Source organism: Cnephaeus nilssonii, assembly GCF_951640355.1.
Source record: "Cnephaeus nilssonii genome assembly, chromosome: 14".
Lineage (NCBI taxonomy): Eukaryota > Metazoa > Chordata > Mammalia > Chiroptera > Vespertilionidae > Cnephaeus > Cnephaeus nilssonii.
The window spans coordinates 28155632-28174499 of NC_137085.1; the positions used below are offsets into that span (position 1 = coordinate 28155632).

General features: G+C 49.6%; 1 protein-coding gene across 8 annotated transcripts in view; it reads left to right on the forward strand.

The window, feature by feature from the left end:
• PAX5 (paired box 5) overlaps nt 1–18868 on the forward strand; it is a gene marked incomplete at both ends in the record, with an annotated part of 152272 nt that overhangs the window by 17207 nt on the left and 116197 nt on the right. For 5 of the 8 annotated variants that reach the window (XM_079791276.1, XM_079791278.1, XM_079791279.1 and 2 more), the window contains 3 exons: nt 1357–1554; nt 9440–9504; nt 13711–13839. In XM_079791276.1, the coding sequence (XP_079647402.1) occupies nt 1357–1554; nt 9440–9504; nt 13711–13839 (392 nt within the window). The remainder of the gene's footprint in view (nt 1–1356; nt 1555–9439; nt 9505–13710; nt 13840–18868) is intronic. The other 3 variants (XM_079791280.1, XM_079791282.1, XM_079791283.1) reach the window with 2 other exon arrangements.

Below are 18868 nucleotides of genomic sequence, written 5' to 3' on the forward strand. Positions count from 1 at the left end.
GATTATCTGATCTGTTTCTAGAATATTCACTGACCTGGCCCTAACCAGACTTACCCAGGCTGAGAATTTCAACCTCTCTTTAAATGTAACCAGCCATTATTCTGGGTAACTCTTCCTACCCATCCCATGAGCGGATCACCTCTTTTCTTTACCAATTATAAACTGTTGTTAGATTTGAAAGTTACCAGTCATTTCTAAAATGTCTTTCTGTTTCAAAAGAAATTTCAACTGCAAGGTAATCTCCTTTGCAAGAGGAAGTAAAGAATTCCTCTAAATGCTGAGAGAGACATCCAGCGAAGCTCAGATTCAGAAAAGGAATCAAGTCATTTTTCCCTCTGAAATGATCTTTCATGGCACTCTTCTCCCTGGTCTCGGTTTTACTGTAAAACCCTGTCATCCTATTTGCATTAACGAGGACGAGCTGATAGCATGGAAATGCCCTTAGAAACAGCCATTTACCTCAAGGGAGGTCCTTGGAAGAGCTGCCGTGACTCGTGGCTGGTTTTTTGATTGCTTGGGTTTGGACTTACAGTTTCAGTGACTTCTGGAATCCAACACTTCCTTTAAGTTTACACCAGGGTTATTGTTTGATTGTTTCTTAGGGAAAAATAAGTTGCGTTTTAGGGGACAGTTTTACGGAAGGCAGTTGAATCTGCTAGGGGATGAGAGAGCTGGCAAATTAAAGGTACAAGCCAACTTTCTGGGGAAACTGTAGCTCAGGAGGCTGGGCCTCGATCCTGGTTTGGCCAGTGGGTCTTGTGTGACCATGAGCAAGCCGTTTAACCTCCCTGGATCTCTGTTTTAGACCTGTAGATGGGGACTCATTCATGTGTTCATTCACTCATTCAAAACATTTATGTGCTTTAGAACTGTTGTGGAGATCAAATGGGAAAACTGACTTGAAAGAGTTCTGTAAACTGTAAAATGGTAGATCAATGTAAAGGCATAAATGAATGCATAGTATCCTGACCAACAGAAATATAATGTGAGTCACATATGAAATTTAAAATTTTCTAATAACACATTAAAAAAGAAAAAAAACCCCAGGTACAGTGAATTTCAATTATATATATAAAATATTATTATTTCAAGATATAGCCAATATAAAAATTATTAATGAGATATCTTAAATTCTTTTGGTACTAAGTTTTGAAAATCTGGTGTGTGTTAAGCTTACAGTATGTACCAGTTCAAACGAGCCACATTTTAAATATTAAGAAGCCACATATGGCTAGTGGCTATTTGATTGGACAGCGGCAGATCTGTATGCTTCCTGGACAGAGTAGCCTATTATTTTGTTGTCAAAATCCATTTTGCTGGTTCCTCATGGCTAAGCTCCTTTCTCCTTGGTCCTAGGTATTATGAGACGGGGAGCATCAAGCCTGGGGTAATTGGAGGATCCAAACCAAAGGTTGCCACGCCCAAAGTGGTGGAAAAAATTGCCGAGTATAAACGCCAAAATCCCACCATGTTTGCCTGGGAGATCAGGGACCGGCTGCTGGCGGAACGAGTGTGTGATAATGACACGGTGCCCAGCGTCAGTTCCATCAACAGGTGAGAGGCTGCTGCCTGTGGGCCTAGGGATCTGGGTGGAGTGGGGGATCCTAGAGGCTCTGTGGGTGCCTTTTCAGAAGATCTGGTCTCCCCTTCACCAAGGCCCCGTAGGGGACATTGGACAGGAGGACTGCTTGTGGGGCCAGATGGGTCTCTCTATTGCCCTTCTCTTCTCCCCAAAGTGGGCAGGAGTTCTAGCCCCAGGGAGAGGAGGCCGTGCCAACACCGTGGCTGCCTGAGAGTCTTCTGACTCTAGGGTGATTTGCATCACTCTCTATACCCCATTCTGTGTGTGGAGCACTTAACAGTGAATTGTCCTGATTAGGCCTTCAAATGTCACTTCTTCACAAGCCCAGGCTCCAGGCTTTAGCACTGGCCCATTTCAGACCCTCCCAGGAAGAAAAGCCCTGCCTTCAGCTGGGGCAGAGGTTGAGCCATTGAGTGTGGGGAACAGAGCCCTGACTTGGGGTTGGGAGATTTAGCTCCTTGTCTCAGGTCTGCCACAAACACAAAGTGTGACCTTGACAGCGAGCCCCTCCTGTCACTGAGCCCAGGGCCTTGGTGGGTCTGTGAGCTCCAAGAGAAATGTTCGGGATGCTAAGATGCTGTGGACTTAGGGAGTGGCCCTCTCCCCGTCAGCCCCAAATCTTACCCATGGACACACAGAACCAGAGAAATCCTGTGAGTGCCAGGCTCGGGATCTTCCTAGGAGCCACCAGGGCTCCTTCTCCTCTCCCGTCTAATCCAGGATACATCCAACAGAGCTCTCAGAGCTTTAAAAAACAAATTTCTGAAAGCAGGTTTTCCACTGTGAATGGTGCAGCCTCAACTCCACTTAAACCCACCGAGTCAGGGATGAGGTAGCGAGATGAACAGAAATGACTGTTCTATAAATGCCACAAAGAAAAGAGAAACCAGCAGACTGACAACTTGAGCAGTTCCCATTTCTTCAAGGTCATACTGTACTCTTGTCAGTGCAGAGCCTGCCTGGGCTAAGGAACTCACACCCACCGGAAAGAGTGGTCACACTAGAACGTCTCTGAGATTCCCCTCAGGTCCCGACAGTCATTCCTTCCACAGTGACTCAGTGTGATGTGTGAATATGTGCTAATGTTTTGAGTCCTGTTATTTCATAAACCATTAGCCTGTTTTTCTTTTCTTAGTAAACCTTTACCTTGGGCAAGGGGCTGAGAAGAGAGAGGGGAATTGGTCTCTTAGTCTCTGTCCCAGAGGGGCTCCTCGTCCAGGCTGGGATTCTGGCGTGCACGTAGAAGTCCGGACAGCCCGAATTACGCACAAAATGACAACTATTGTGGTGGGCTCGGGAGGAATAACGCCTGTTCTTTTTCTGGATTATGAGGGGCTCCAGTGTGCTTTGTGAGTCCCCTACTTTTGGCTTATTGCAGGATTTCCACGACACAAACAGCATGATGTTTTTTCCAGGTCTCCCAGAGCCCTAACGTGGAGTGGGGCGCATGCTGCAGAGAGCAATGAAGGAGCAGTCAGCTTGCTCTGCAGAGGAGCCGCCACCAAACCCGTGGTCAGGCTTTGGGGCCCACAGGTTTCCCAGTGTAGGTTACACCTGGAATTGGCGGATCAAAACATAACTTAAGGTTGCTTGGGAGGGTCCCAAACTCTAACACCTAAGTGGGCCAGACAGATAATGTAACAAATGAAGCAGGGCAGGCACAAGACGATAGGGAAAGGTTGGGTCTGTGGCAAACTAGACAGGACAAGCCCTATAGAAGGGGCAATTGCTTCTCAGCAGACCGTGAGCCCAGTGTTTGCCAGGCTTTTTCCATTCTTAAAGAGAAGCTGGAAACTAGGACTTCGTGCGTATGTACTGGTATACTTGTATATACGAAATCTCTATTTTTAAACGGTGGTAACTAATTTCCATGAAAAAATGCCTTGCAGGACAATCATAACTTATTTAGGGCTCCAGCTTCTATCCTCTGGAACACAAGGAAGAAAACGGTTCTGTGATGAATTTGTTTGAATGTATTTTAGAAATAGGTAACTAGTGCTCCAAACCAGTGAGTGTGAACTTCATGAACTCTCCCCGCCCCACTTTTAGTAAAGAATGAAGGTTGCCTATTAAAGTAAAAAAGTGAGTTATTTGAAAGAAACGTACGAAATAGAGAACCGTGATCACAGATGTGGAGGAAGGTAATAGGGGGTACTTGAATGAGTGTCGAGGGGAATTGTGGATCAGCTGGTGCTTTGGGCCTACAGCTGTGCTGTGCCGGAGTTGGGGGTGGAGCTCTGACTGCTGGTTGCTGGGGCCATGGCTAGCCTCAGGGGCCTCCTGGGTGTCCTAATCCATACCAGTGACCCCGCTGGCTGTGCCTCTAAGGTGCTTTATGGTCTCCTACAGGTCCCCAAAGCGAACTCTATCCTGTGACAGGTATAGAAACCGGGGCCCAGAGGGGGAGTGCAGAGGAGCAATGATTTTGAGATGGAGAAGGGAGTAGGGTCTGGGTCCCCTGATGGTAAGAGGATGGTTGGGCTCTTTCCACCACTGCCCTGTAGGACTCGGCCAATGACAGAACTGAGGATCCCTGAGAAGAGAGGCAAGGAGTAGGACAGCCATTCCCTCTGCATTTCTGAGCCTGGCCGCCTGCAGGTGCTGCCGCCTGTCTGCAGGCTTCCTCTGTGGTCCATGGCCTTCTCCTGTGCTCCTCCATGGGGGCTCCTCTCTGGGAGCCCTCTCTGGCTCCTCACCACATTCTTCACTGGGAGCTCATGGGTGTCTTTAACAACTGACCCTGCAATGCAAACAAACTAAGGATGGGGCAGGGGCAGTCTCATGTTGCTGCATGCAGTTCTCTCCCCCTCACCTCCCCCCCCGAAAGCCTGAGCCATCCCGGCATAGTTTGCTATATGAAAGCAAAGCTCCCACTGCCCTCCAATGCATGCAGCTTCTAAAGAACCGTCTTGCAAATGTCATTGTGTAAAAGGCTGCACAGCGTCCTCTCCCAGCCCCGTGCTTCCCTTGGAGGCAACGTCTCACGATTCCCATACTTCTGTCAGGGAGGGAGTGGTGGCTGGATTTGTAGCTGTTCTGGTGGCCACAGGGTCATCTTCACTGTCCACCCCTAGAAGTGTGTGCTTTCCCTCTGTCTTCTGGGGGACCAGCCTGGGAAACCGTGACTGGCATGGGGTTAAACAGCACGGCACTAGTTCTGCGTGGCTTGTGGGAGATTTCCTGGGACACAAACCATCATGTCGATGTGGCTTCTTCAGGACGCATACATGCTGGGCTGCTGCACAGCCTGCACGATGGAGTCTTAGACTCCAGCCTGAGTGTCAGGTGGAGGTGACTGACCCAGAGCTGGCCCAGACGTTGGGAGAAATGGAGGCTTCCTTCTTCTCTCTCAGTCCCGGGGCTCTAGATCAGGGCCAAGTGGTGAGGAACCTGGGGTGGCATTCCCAGTTTAGAGGGGCAGCTCCATGAGCACCAACTGGTCGTTGCCTTGTGAGAAGGTGGGGTCAGAATTGCCAGGTGTTCTATTTTTTTTTTTCAAGAGAAGCTAGAAATCCATTTATTTATGTAAGAGCTCCTTACTTACAACTAATTCAAATACAAATAAATATACTGTGTAAGCCAAACACAAATTGTCCAGTGATGGATGTGGCCTGAGGATGACAGTTTGTAAAGTCTGCTCTTAATCCTAACTTGGGAAGCAAGCCTTTGAGACCGCTTACCCACTTCCTCTTTCTTTCTTTCTTTCTTTCTTTCTTTCTTTCTTTCTTTCTTTCTTTCTTTCTTTCTTTCTTTCTTTCTTTCTTTCTTTCTCTCTCTCTCTCTCTCTCTCTCTCTCTCTCTCTCTCTCTCTCTCTCTCTTCTTTCTTTCTTTCTTTCTTTCTTTCTTTCTTTCTATTTAATCCTCACCTGAGAATATGTTTTTTATTGATTTTTAGAGAGTGAGGAAGGGGGGAAGAGAGAGAGAGAGAAACATTGATAGGTTGCCTATGTATGCACCCTGACTGGGAATTAAACCCGCAACCTTTAAGTGTACAGGATGACGCTCCAACCAGCTGAGCCACCGGGCCAGGGGTACCCAATCTCTCTTTCTCCTCCACATCAGTCACAGGCTTGAGTGTCACCTGTGGGCCCTCTCCCAACTTGGTGCAATGGGCCCTTGATCAGTTCTGTAGACGTGGGTATTTCTTCAGCCATATCTCCCCATTTCATTTTTAAAGGCGTCATGACTTTCTCTTTCAATGTCATTGTGTATGCGGGTGGTGATGAGAAGACCTAGCCTTTCGAAAGAGTGGGGTGATGTTGAAATGGTATCCTTACAAATGCCTGTAATATCTAAAGTTCCTTGGGCTTTTAATCCTCAGATTCTAAGAGGATTTTGACTCCAGGTAGGTTTTATGCCTCATACAGCAAGTATTTTGCAGAGGAACCACTTCCTTTGAATGTAACTAAAAAAAAAAGTGTGCAGGCATGGGAGCTGACTGACTTGCTGTGTGATCCTGGGCAAGTCACTCAGGCACTCTGGAACTTAGTTTCCCCCTTGCTCATAGAAACTAGCTGATTGCCGAGCTCCCTTCTCTGTTGGACCATCTAGGATGTTCATATGGCACTCAGGATCAGGCTCATGCTCAGCAAGTAAAGGCTGTGCCTTCCAGTGTGAGCTGCCAATTAGCCCTCACTGTCTCTTATTTACAGAAGTCCTGAGTGTGGCTCTTATTATGATACGTCTTGAGGTTGCTTGTTATATTTTTTTAGAATTGCTATGATTCAATTAGTCTTGTTCTTCCCATTGTTATTTCTTCTCAGTGGAGATGGTGCTCTTTGTTCTTTCCTTGGCAGCTGCTACAAGCAGATGGGCAAAATTTCTATCCCTGGGGACAGCCTTGGAGGGTTCCCTACAATTTGGGTCTCACCCATAAAAGACAGCCCTATTGCAGCCTTAAAATTGAGTGTGGGGATGGCCACTTTCTCCTCCCAGCTCCCAAGGGGATCCCATGAGTTTTTAAGGTATTTGTGGGAAATATGAACCTTTTAAGGTTGGAGCTGGTCATTAATCTTTATGAAGATACCATTGATAATAACACTTACCATTTATTGAACACTTACTATGCAGGAACCTCTGCTCTAAGTATTTAATCATTAACTTAATCCTCATAATAACCTTATGAAATAGGAATGAATCTTGGTCCCATTTTATAGATGAAGAAACTGAGGTATAGAGAGGTTAAGTAATTTTCCCAAAGTCATGTAGCTGGCAAATGGCAAGACTGAGATTCAGACTTCAGTCTGGTTCTGGAACCTGCATATTTAATCACTATGATGCAGCTGCCTCTCAATGATTTATCGCAATTGATAATGTTTTACCAATGATTTATACATATTTTAAAAGAAAAATAAGAAAAACATAATTTTCCTTGCTTTGCCTCTGTACGAATTTAATGGCCAGACAATGCTTTGAAGAGTTAGGACTTCAATGGGAAATAGTTACAGTATATTTCACCATATATTTGTATATAGAAAACCTATATTTACGTCTGGTATATTTATATGTTTACATAGCTATACCTCTTTACACACACACACACACACACGCACGCACACACACACACACAGAAAAGGTGACAGACAAAAACAAAAAGATTAGATCAGATGCTGGCTTAATGCTGAGGGATCAAAAAGACCACCTGACTCCCAGGTCTTTGACAATATGCTCCATGTTTGCTTAGTGAAAATAAGTGATTTAAATGTGAGAGAAAACAAAACAAACACGCAGAATGTATTTGAGGCAATACTCATGCTGACTTGTCAAAAAGAAAGCAAAAGGCTATAGAGGCTCATGTGGCTTGGGCTCCAGAGGGCCTGTGGCTGGGCTGTGGTGTGAACAGAAACGTTCTGTCCAGGCTACTAGCCGAGGATGCTGCGTGCCCTTGGTTCCCAGCGCTGAGCTGTGAAATCACAGAGGGCAACAGCCCGATGAGGTTAAGTGGAGGCACCTGCCACTTCTGTCCTTTCTCTCCATTTGCACAAGCTGGAGACCCAGTGCAGCTTGAAACGAACTTCTAGAACTAATGGTCTACAACGTGAAAAAGGACTTCCTATAATGTTGAGTGAAAAGAGCAGGATACAAAACTGTATACATAATTTAATCCTGATTCTGTTAAGAAAAAAAAAAGGATATTTCCAAATAAGCATAGAAATACTAGTATAAAGGAAATATACTTGACCCTTAGCAATGCAGGAATTATGGGCGATGACCCCTGAGCAGTCTAAAATCCACATATAACTTTTGACTCCCTAAAAACTTAACTATAGTTGTCCCTCGGTATCCACTGGAGATTGGTCCCAGGACCTCTGTGGATACCAACACCCTGAGAGCTCAAGTCCCTTATATAAAACGGTGTAGAACAATGCACCTGGTTGGCACTCTACACCTGTGGATTCTCAACCTCAGATTAAAAATACTGTTTTGGGGGGAAGAGAAAAAAGGGGGGAATCTATAATACTGTCAACAATAAGAAAAATTAAAAAGGAAGTACTGTTTTTGATTCGCAGTTGGTTGAATCTGTGAATGTGAAACCTGGGGATACTGAGGGTCAACTATATTTATTGAAAAAAATTATGTGTAAGTGGACACATGCAGTTCAAACCCGTGTTGTTCAAGAGTCAACTGCACAAGAAGAGGGGGTGCACTCAGTGGAGGTGGTGCTCTTTGTTCTTTTCCAAAAGTGGTTTTAGATGTCTCCTTTAAAGCTGTTGGCCAAATAGTCTACAATGAGCACAAAGTCCTTTTATGACGAGGGAAAACTCTAATAAGTGTTCTTTTAAAAGAGAATAATTGGAGGTTGGGATAGAACTTTCCCAAAGAAGCTGGACATTTTATTATCGTCCACCATGTCCCCAATGCCAGAGAAGGAACTTCCTTGCAGACCTCAAAGGGACTTTTGGCTTGGCCCTGGTTGACATACGGGGTGTAGGGTCTCATGGAGAAGGTTCTGCAGAAGGACCTCAGAGCCTGCCAGGTGGCACTGCTGTTATCCCTTTTATACACTGGGCATTTCCATAAGAGAGACGGGGCGGGGGGCATTTCCATAAGAGAGATGGGGGGCAGGGGAGGGAGGGGAGAGAAGGATTCAGTTACTTCAAGTAAGCAAAGAGTGCCCTATTCTAACTGTCACTGCATTGAGGCCCTCAATGGAACAGATTTGCCCAGGGTCACTGGCAGGTTCCTATTAGAACTAAAGCAAGGTCCCTGGAAAGACAAGCCAGCCCAGCCCTGGTCCCAGCCCCATGAAGCTTTCCTGTGAAGTTTTTGTAGACGTTTCTTAGCAAAGCCAAGCTAAGCCTCTCTGGGCAGCACTTTAACCCTTTCTAGTTTCAGAGCAATTCATGCATCCCCTTGTGAGAGCTGGGGAGGTTACTCCTCCCGTGGCTATCCAAGGGAGAGTCAAGAGCTTGGGGGCTTTCAGGGGACAGAGAGGTCCCTTGGCCAGTCCCTTCATTCCATAGAAGCGGGGGGGGGGGGGGGGGAGGGGGCGTCCAGTGAAGGGAAGAAACTCCCTAATGTCACTCAGTGACTTCATGGAGCCCGAGCTGCTTCTGAGAAAGGGATGTCTTCCTAATACGAACACACCATCCTTTTCTATACAAGGGGCACTTGAGGCCCAGAGAAGGGTGCAAGTTACACAAAGACACCCAGGGAAGTAGGGGCTGAGTTGGGACTCGTCCATCATATTTCCAAGCCCCTAACTCCTGACCTGGGTTCCTAATCTCCCCTCCCCTCTGCCACAGCTTGACCTGTGCCCCAGCTTGATGTGGGTTTTCTGGTTGTCCGTCCATAGCTAGTTGAGATCTCTTTTCTCAGATGGTAAATAGCCATTCATTTTTTCCCACTGCCCACAGGATCATCCGGACAAAAGTACAGCAGCCACCCAACCAGCCGGTCCCAGCTTCCAGTCACAGCATTGGTAAGAACTTCAAAAAAAATTTTTTTTAAAAAAATCGAATGGGCTCCAAATATTCTAAAGAACTTTTAATCATTCTTATGGACAGATAATTCTGCATAAAACACTTCGGCACACGTACTAATGCGCTTTCTTTGTCATTCTCCAAGGGCTGAACCCGGTAAATGAATTTTATAAATACTGCTAAAAGGTTTTGAATTTTACTGATTATTATGATAAATAGCTTTCAGCATGAGACAGAAAATTGAAATCTAAGCCAAAAAAAAAAAATCTACTAATGGGGGTCTATAGAATGTCAGATAATTAAAGTAATAAATCAAGAAAGGGGTACTTATTCATAACATTTTCTGCATCATTAGTCAGTAAGTAGTTTTGAATGTGTTTTTTTCCTCTATCAACCAGCCCTTCTACAATTCTTTGTGCACTTGCAGTCTTGAGTGAAGATGTGGCAAAACTTCTCAAACTTTCTCTCTCTCCCTTGCTTCGATCTCACGTACTCTGAGCTGCCAGAGGCTGCCAGTGGAGTTTCTGACACTCAGGGGTGAAGTTGGAGAGGGACCATGACTTGTAAGAAGGGGAGTCATCTTTCCTACCAGTTGACCTTTGAACAACGTGAGGGTTAGAGGAGGCACCCCCGCTCCCCCTCCCTCTCACACAGTCAAACATCTGAGTGTAACTTTGGACTTCCCCCACACTTCACTGTCCCTCTGTATCTGCAGTGGATTGGTTCCAGGACCTTCCACGGATACCAATAGTCTATGATGCTCATGCCCCTTCTACAAAATGGCGCGGAACAACGCATATAGGAGGCCCTCTGCATCTGCAAACTCCCAACTGCGGATCAAAAATAGTATTTTTGATCTGAGGTTAGTTGGTAGAATCTGCGGACGCGAAACTAAGGGATGCAGAGGCCTGCCTGTGTATTTAATGAAAAAAAAATCCACGTTTCAGTGGACCTGCGCACTTCAAACCTGTGCTGTTCAAGAGTCAACTACACTCAAGAGCTCAGAAGTTTCCCTTGCCCTTCCCTTCTCTGCAACGACTGTGAGAAAAAACGACATGCGTCTATTTGAGGCATATTATTTCTCCACTTGGGATAAAGGAGACCCCCTGGTCAGCTGGGGGCAGGTTATTCTACTGTAAGAAAGTAGGCAACCATTCTGACCGTTCTGGTTGCCACAGTCCTCGTCGATTCCACGTAATCATGCCTCAGATTCTGTACCGTTTCCACACCTTTTCATTCCTTCAGTGGAAAACTTGAACTCCCCGTGGTGATGGGGGACAGGCAGAGACTCCCCTAGTAAACTGTGTAAGTCCCTTCGCCGTTCAGAGCCTCAGTTTCCCCATTTGTGAACGTAGGGGCACAACCCCGGTGCTCTCTGAGGTCTCTGATCCTCCATGGTTGCCTCTTTGGATAGCGGTAAGACAGAACTCTGCCCTGCTAGGAAATCATTCTTCGTTTTATAATCAATTCAGAAAGTGTTTGCCAAGCCCCTGCTGTGCAGACCTTGGCGTTGGAGACGCGTGTTTTAATTCGGAGGCAGGACAAGCTTCCCATTCGCAAGGGCTCCTCAGTCTAAGGGGGCAATGTAACGAAGGGAAGTTTGCCGAACACTGAGATGAAGCTCAAGAAGAAAGTTCAGGGCGCTGCTGAGCTGGGGCCTAGAGGGTTGAAGAAGGCTCCTGGGGAAATGTGTGTGGCTGAGATTTCACGTGGGCAGCTTTTTAATTACTTCCGGTCACTTAGCAATGACTATCACACACCGAGAGTAACTGGTAGTATTCTTTCCGTTGTGTTAGAGGAATACTTCTACTTGTAGGCAGCAGAATGCTTTGTTTTGGGTCTGAAATTTTTATGAAAACCTTTATCTTATATGTGTGCAGCCCCTTATAGTTTACAAGCTTAGTGAGGGGTGAGGAAAGGGAGGCTTAGATTAAATAACTAGCCCAAGGTCCCAATGCCAGTAAGTGTGGAGCAAGAGTTGGAACCTGGGCCTTTTGAGTTTAGTGTAAATCACAAAATATCAGAGCTGCTCTCGTCGGCTCTGTTGGCAACACGGTGAGCCTTGGTTATCTGTGGTTGTTGTTTAAAGTACCGATGACTTGTGATCTTCCTTCTTCCTCTGTTCTTTGCACCTTAATACAGAAAAGGTTGTGAGATTTGCATAAATCTATTTTGAGTAGCTTCTTCTGTTGAAAGAAAAGAGAAGTTAACGATTTCTACTTCTGTGTCTCCTAAGGAAGAGCTAAAATCAAACTCAGATGTGAGAAGAAAGGCGCCGTTCCCTCTAGGTCTGTAGGAGCCAGGGCTGGCCCTGCTCCAAGGAAAGCAACCAACAGCTTCTCACGCAATCACCACCGCTTCTAGTAATTTCCTAGGCACGGCCGGTCAAAGGCGGCTCTACCTGCCTCCAGCTAGTTATAGCCCAAGGAAATGTGTCTGAGATTGGTTTGTAGGTTTTAATGAACCAAGAAAGAATTCCCACGGGCCCAGGAGTGGAAATTCAGCTGTACAGCTTGAGGGGGAACCCTGACGACTGACTGGCCGGCCTCTCCCCTGGACCCTGAGGCCCCGAGTTCATGTGAACCTTGCACAAAAACCTCCCCTCCCCCATTCTTATCCTTAGGAACTCAGAGACCTGGTTTCAGTCACAAGTCACTGGCCTCTGCCTGCATTTCTGGGCAGGGGACGCGTAGACTTTCCGACAGTAGACCCATGGCTGAGCCCTGGTGCTACTGCTTACTGGCGGGCTTGGAGCCAATCACTTCACCTTTGTTTCGAAGCCTCGGTTTCTTCGTTTGCTAGATGGGGATAAATAATAGCAGGCGTCAAATGGCAAGCACTGCATTGTGTGAAGCCTCTTATTGGTTTTCATTACTAATTAGGGAAGCACAGGTTACTATAGGGGTTCTTCTAGTTTCTGGGCTCCAGCCACCACTCTGCCTCTGATTAGCTCTGTGACCTTGGGCAGGTCACTTACTTTGTCTGAGCCTTTTGTTCCTTGACCTTTTCAGTGGGATAATAACATGAGCTAGCTTATAAGATTGTTTGCAGCCGAAACCGGTTTGGCTCAGTGGATAGAGCGTCGGCCTGCGGACTCAAGGGTCCCAGGTTCGATTCCGGTCAAGGGCATGTACCTTGGTTGCGGGCACATCCCCAGGAGGGGGTGTGCAAGAGGCAGCTGATCGATGTTTCTCTCTCATCGATGTTTCTAACTCTCTATCCCTCTCCCTTCCTCTCTGTAAAAAAAATCAATAAAATATATTTAAAAAAAAAGATTGTTTGCAGAATTAAATGAGATAATGCCTCAATGCCTGGCATAAGAGTAAGTTTATCAGAAAATGTTAGTTATTGTTATTAGAGATATATATATCACTGTAACTATATGTTACATATATTACTATATCAGTATTATGTGATTCATATTAAAATCTATGTAAACTGGAAGGAAAAAAGACAGCGAGGAACTGTAAAAAGAAGGGACAGTCTGCTGTTTGGGATTTTGTTGGCTATGTGTGCGAGGGTGCAGGAATTTGGTCCACGTGGATGGGTGGGTATGTAGCCAGGGAGCGAACCTGCCTAATGAGTGAGTCTAGGTCCGTGGTCGGCAAACTGCGGCTCGCAAGCCACATGCGGCTCTTTGGCCCCTTGAGTGTGGCTCTTCCACAAAATACCACGGCCTGGGCGAGTCTATTTTGAAGAAGTGGCGTTAGAAGAAGTTTAAGTTTAAAAAATTTGGCTCTCAAAAGAAATTTCAATCGTGGTCCTGTTGATATTTGGCTCTGTTGACTAATGAGTTTGCCGACCACTGCTCTAGGCCTTTTTAGCACTGGCTGGTGGTAGGCCCCAGCTCCCCTCTTTCTCTTCTCCATCTCCCTGCTTCCTGTATCCTCGGACAGGCTGGGATTTGAGCGGGTGCCCTTCTTACACTGCCCCTTGTTCCTCTCTACCCTGTCAGTCCCCTTCCCTGCCCATCCTCCCCTGTCCTCCTCCCCAGCAGCAGAGAACCTGGGCTGACGGCCCGAGGGGCGCCCTCCTCACCCAGGTGTGGCCACTGCCCCGGCTCACACCCTCTTCCCTGTCCCTGCACTTCCACGCGCTTGCTCAGCAGTCACTCCGGCCCCCGTGCAGGTTGAGTGCCTCTGTTTCCGCCCTCTGCCTCGGCTCCCTCTCCTGCCGGGCCTGACCGCCCCTCTCCCTCTGCGCAGTGTCCACGGGCTCCGTGACGCAGGTGTCCTCGGTGAGCACGGACTCCGCTGGCTCTTCGTACTCCATCAGCGGCATCCTGGGCATCACGTCCCCCAGCGCTGACACCAACAAGCGCAAGAGAGATGAAGGTAAGAGATGCGGGCACAGCCCTGTCTGGGATGGGCCCGGCGGGATCTGCTCCAGGGCACTCAGTCCCGAGGTGGAAGCACAGATGCCCGCTGAGCACCCCCTTACCTGCAGAGCTCCCGAGTCCCCCCACCCAGGCCCAGGCCCTTCCCTGGCCATGGAGACACGGGGAGGGGCAGGCGGAGCTGCCTGGGGCAGTGGGTTTCTCGCTGGCCTCCCCCCATCTTTACCCCTTGAGTGGAGAAAGGCGTGTTTGGCAGAGCCCTGTGAGCTGAGCTTTGAGCCTCTAGGAAGACCTTGCATGTCCACATGTGAAGCAGGGTGTGGAGGGTCTGAGCGTAACACGGTGTCCCCTTGGTGAGGGAGCCCTGGAGGAGAGGGAGGGGCTGGGTGTCCTGCAGTGAGAGGGGCACACAGGGGTCAGGGGTGGGCCAGGGGTGGGCTGTGCACACCTCTCTCCAGGGGTGGTGATGGTGGGGGCTGAGGAAGTTAATGATCATCTCATCTCTGCCCGGGGCCTGGGGGGCCTGGGAGGAAGGCGTGCAGGGGCCTCCTGGGGATACAAAGAGGACTGTCTTCCCGCCGGTTTTCCTCAGCCCCTCAGTGCTGCCAGCTGGGCTTCTAGAGCTGCCCCGTCCTGGACACTGGCCCACCTTAACCCGGCTCCCCTTTGCCCTGGATGGGCTGCCAGCACCGCTGACATAATGGGTTTGAGAGGAAAAGCGACCCTCTGGGAGTCTGTAAAACCTTAGTCAGGAAAGGAAAAAAACAAAGAAAACAAACAAACAAAAAAAACGGGCCTTGGTCTAGGACCTGGGAGCAGCATGACAGAAATCTTGATTCAATTATTCTGTTCCTCGGCACAATTCCCGTTCGCAGCTCCCTGTAAGGGATGTATGTTCCGGCGAGCACACGCCTAAGTCCTTAAGATCTGTAACTAGAAAATTGAGTCGGCCCGGCAGTGGATTGGCCTGTGGTCTGCGCGTTCCAGGCACCACAGGAGCGGAGTCTGTGGCTGCTGTGGGGGGCTGCGGGGGGGGGGGGGGTGGTGGTGCCTGGGGATGAGTCACGGCTTTGGGGAGCTGCCTCCCCTCTTTCCTGCTCCTGTCGCTCAGAGCCCACGTCTTTAGCTCAGTGGGTGGCTGTGCCTGTTATTGCAGGAGGCAGTGGGCCTACCATCTCTGTTGGTTTATGGGGTTGGAGGTGTCATCTTCTCTCCTATTGTCACCTGGACTCGGAGCAGTGTGCCCACGCTGGGGCTGGGCTGTGTTTGATCGCGGCGGATGGGCCAGCCGGGTGCAGCTTCCTCAGAGGCGGAGGGAGCCAGGCAGAGATTTTTGGAGGAAGAAAAAAAAAAAATCTAGTTTGATGTTTACCGTCAGACAGACAGGTCCTGATTTTGGGGGGGATTGTCTTATTGTGTGTGTGGAGCGTTGTGCTGGATTCTAGTCTCTGATCAGAGGTCACTGTTCAGCCTTGAAAACTGCTTTAAAGGGTGAGGAATGGCCAGCATTTGGGTGTTGTTAGTGTAGACTGCTCTGTGATGGTCACATCATTCCTAAGGACTGGGACCATTTGGGGTGTTGGCCTTTAATGGGGATAGTGACTAATTAGGATGTCCAGAGGGGTGTAACTTGGATGGAGGGGGATCTGGAGAACTCCTCAAAGCTCTAGGGATGTTTTGGCGCAAAGAAGAGAGAAGAATGAGCTGGATTGTTTCCTCCCAAATTTGGAGGGCTGTCGTGGAAGGCAAGAGCAATGAGACTTCGCTGTGTGGCCTCAAAGGCTAGCGTGTGGCAGATGCAGAGATTTCGGCTCAGAATAAAAAAGGACTTTGTCAATATGAGAATGGTCTGGGGCAGGAAGGGGCTGCCTTGGGAGGTAGTGAGTTCCTTGTCACTAGAATTATGTAAGTAGGTGGCCACTCACTGGGCTGCTGTACAATAAACAGTATTAGGAATCGGGTGCAGGATTGAATGATCTTTGAGCTCCTCCCAGTCTTGAAATTTATGATTGAGCCCTGATGCCCAGGAAGACTTGGGAGGTGATTCAGTCAGTGCTCTGGGGACTGAGGGAGAGTGATATGATGGTCTTGGAAGCTTATAGGAAAGCCGACCGGCAAACAGGCCCCCTACCCCTGCCCTGCATCAGGCAAAGTGTTTATGGTTGATCAGAGAGGTGGGGCAGAAGTGCCCTTGCTCACATCAGCCAGCTGTCTGGAAGGAGTACTGCCTAGTGCTCCCCACTGCTCTTTCCCCAGTTCATTCTGCATCTCCTGGAACCTTGCATTGATTTCAGGGAGAGTTGAAGAAGCAGAGCTTGCCAGCCACATTTTATAGGGGAGGACACTGAGGCCCAGGGAGTTCCTTGAAGTTGGCATGCGCTCGGGGGTCAGGAGGAGCTGGAGAGCCACTGAGGCCTCAGCCCCAGGTATTGTCTGGCCACCTGCTGCCCCTCCACCCTCCAGAGAGGCCCTTTGGGGGTGGAGCAGCCTGGGGAGGGGGTGAGGAGGAGTTTCCAGCAGAAGGGCATGGTCAGAGTGTGGTGAGAAAGTAAGAACCAGCCACGGGGGAAGCACGGGGGAATTGCCAGGTGCACTGGAGGGCTGGCCCACTGGGACAGCAGACCATGGCACCCATTTTCTCAGGAGACCCCAGCGGCCTGGGGGAAGGGCCATGGGGCAAAAGAGGCATTAGGGAGCCAGAGGAAGACTACTGAGTGTCCTCACCCCCATTTCTCAGAGGAGGTGCCTGGGGCTCCGCAAGGTGGAGCCACTTGTTCAGCTCTGGTTTGCAGGCATCTCCAACGTGGACTTGGGTGTTTCCCTGTGGGCATTTTCTGGTGCCACTCTCTGCCCAGGCCGCAGGGCATGGGTGGATGGTAATAGAGTCCAGTCACAGAAGGCCTGCGCTCTAGAGCTCGCAGGCTGGTGCAAAAGACTGGCAAACCCATAGCCCCTTCAGTGTGTGAGGTAATGTGCGATGGGGAGAGGCGGGGAGATGACACCCGGAGAGCAAGGCGGGGAGGGGCCAATTTTGACCAAAAGGATCTGGAAACGCTCTTTAGAGGAAGTGGCACTTGACTGAGAAAATAATATTTTCCACTGCTTCTGTTGTTAAATTTAAATTAATCAAAATCCAATGAAACTGGAAATTTAGTTTCCCAGTTGCACTAGCCACATGTTAAATGCTCAATAGCCACCTGTAGCTGGTGGCTGCTGCGTTGGACAACATGGCTTGGCTACAAGCGTGTGACACATCGTAGATGCTCCTTGGTGCAGCGGACCAGCCACATGTCTGTAGAGGGTTAAAGGCAGCTACAGGGAGGCAGAGAATGGCTCAGTGCAAGGACAGCTTCCGTCTCTCAGTTGGGCTGAACTGAGAGCTTTGGTGGAGAGGGCTGTGGGGTGGGCCTCAGGAATCCAGCTGGGCGAGGGGGACAGAGCCTGAGGCGGGGCCTCCCTCCCCGGAAGGCCCAGAGCAGGAGGTGGTGGGGCTGGACTTGGCAGAGCAGCCATGGGTGAAAGGGCAGCCCCAGACCCTCTGTTTCTTCCTGGGCCTTTGATCTCTGGTGGGGCCTCCTTCTGCCTGTCTCCGGGGCCCCCATTCAGGTCCCCTCGACCTCCCCTCCCCTCATCTCCCCGGAGTTTGAAAGGCCTCGGACACACCGAGGTCAGCGGAGTGCGAATCCCTTTCACTGGCTCAGAAAGCCGCCCATCCAGCGGCAGTGCGGGCTCCGGGACCGGGAGCTTCTTGTTAGGCAGCGGAGGGTGCGTGGCAGGTGGCATGTCCCGCCTCCCGGGCCCTGGGCTGCCCTCTGCCTGAGGAGGCACGGGAAGGGCAGCCAACACCCAGCGTGGCCTGTCCTTTACAGGCGATGCCAAGTCCTGTGAGACCCTCATGGGGAGGTTTGGGGGCATTTAGCGGGGGCTCCTGTCATGGCCGTGCATCCCTCTTTGTGGGCGTGTCGTCTTCTCATGCCTTTTGTTTGGGGGTGCACCTCCTCCAGTGCTATCTGCCTCTGTTTATGTCCTGTGTGTTGAGACTTCCTCTGTGTCTGCTTCTGTCTCCTGATCTAGTGTTCTCTCTCTCTCTCTCTCTCTCCCTCTCTCTCTCTCTCTCTCTCTCTCTCTCTCTCTCACACACACACACACACACACACACACACACACACACACACTCACTCACTATCTCTTTCTCTTTGTATTTACTCTTGCTCTCTCTGACCACCTCCTTTCTTCCAGGCTGGGAGCCCACCTCAACCCTGCCCTGCAGACCTCCATGGAGCCGTCGTGGGGAGGGAAGGGGTTTCCGAAGCTCACAGACCAGTCAGGGTCCAGGGCCCTCCTGACCGTGGGCAGGCCCCGGCCTTCCTCTCTTAGGGCGCTCTTTGTCTGCTGGACACTCAGACCTCGTCTGCGGCTCTGGGCTCTGGGCAGAAGGCAGAAGGCTGGTGCAGAGACCCTTTTCGGTTTCCCAGAGGGAAGGGGGTGTGGGGAAGCTCCCACCACTGGAGGTGTGCGCAGGGGCAGGAGAACCGCGGCAGGCATTCTGGGTGGGACCCCGTGACTTCTGAGGGCGGTGCGTTCTGGGCAGCGCGTGCTTCCTAACTGCCCTCTGCCTGGAAGGGGCTCTGCCTACTTGTCTTTCCCTCCTGCCACCCGAGTCTGCGTCAGGAACTGTGAGCAGCCCACGTGGCAGCAGGATCCCACAGACCTCTGCTTTCTGGAGAGCCCAAAGCAAGGCGCTGGCGTACTGGGACAAGACACGGGCTCACAGGCCAGGGATGAACTGGTCTGAGGACTTCCTGTGATGAAGCCTTTGGCATGTTACTTCATCTCCCTGAGCCTCCCTTTTGTCCTTTGGAAAACAGAGGTGGCTCCAGTTTTATGGGTTCCTGTGAGGATAACATAACGCCACACCCGGGAAGGGTTTAGCCCCAGGGCCTGCTGGTAGGTGGTAAGCACTTAATAAATGCCCCCGGAAGGAGACTGGGGCTGGAGGCTGGGAGGCTAGTCCCAGGCTGAGGGCA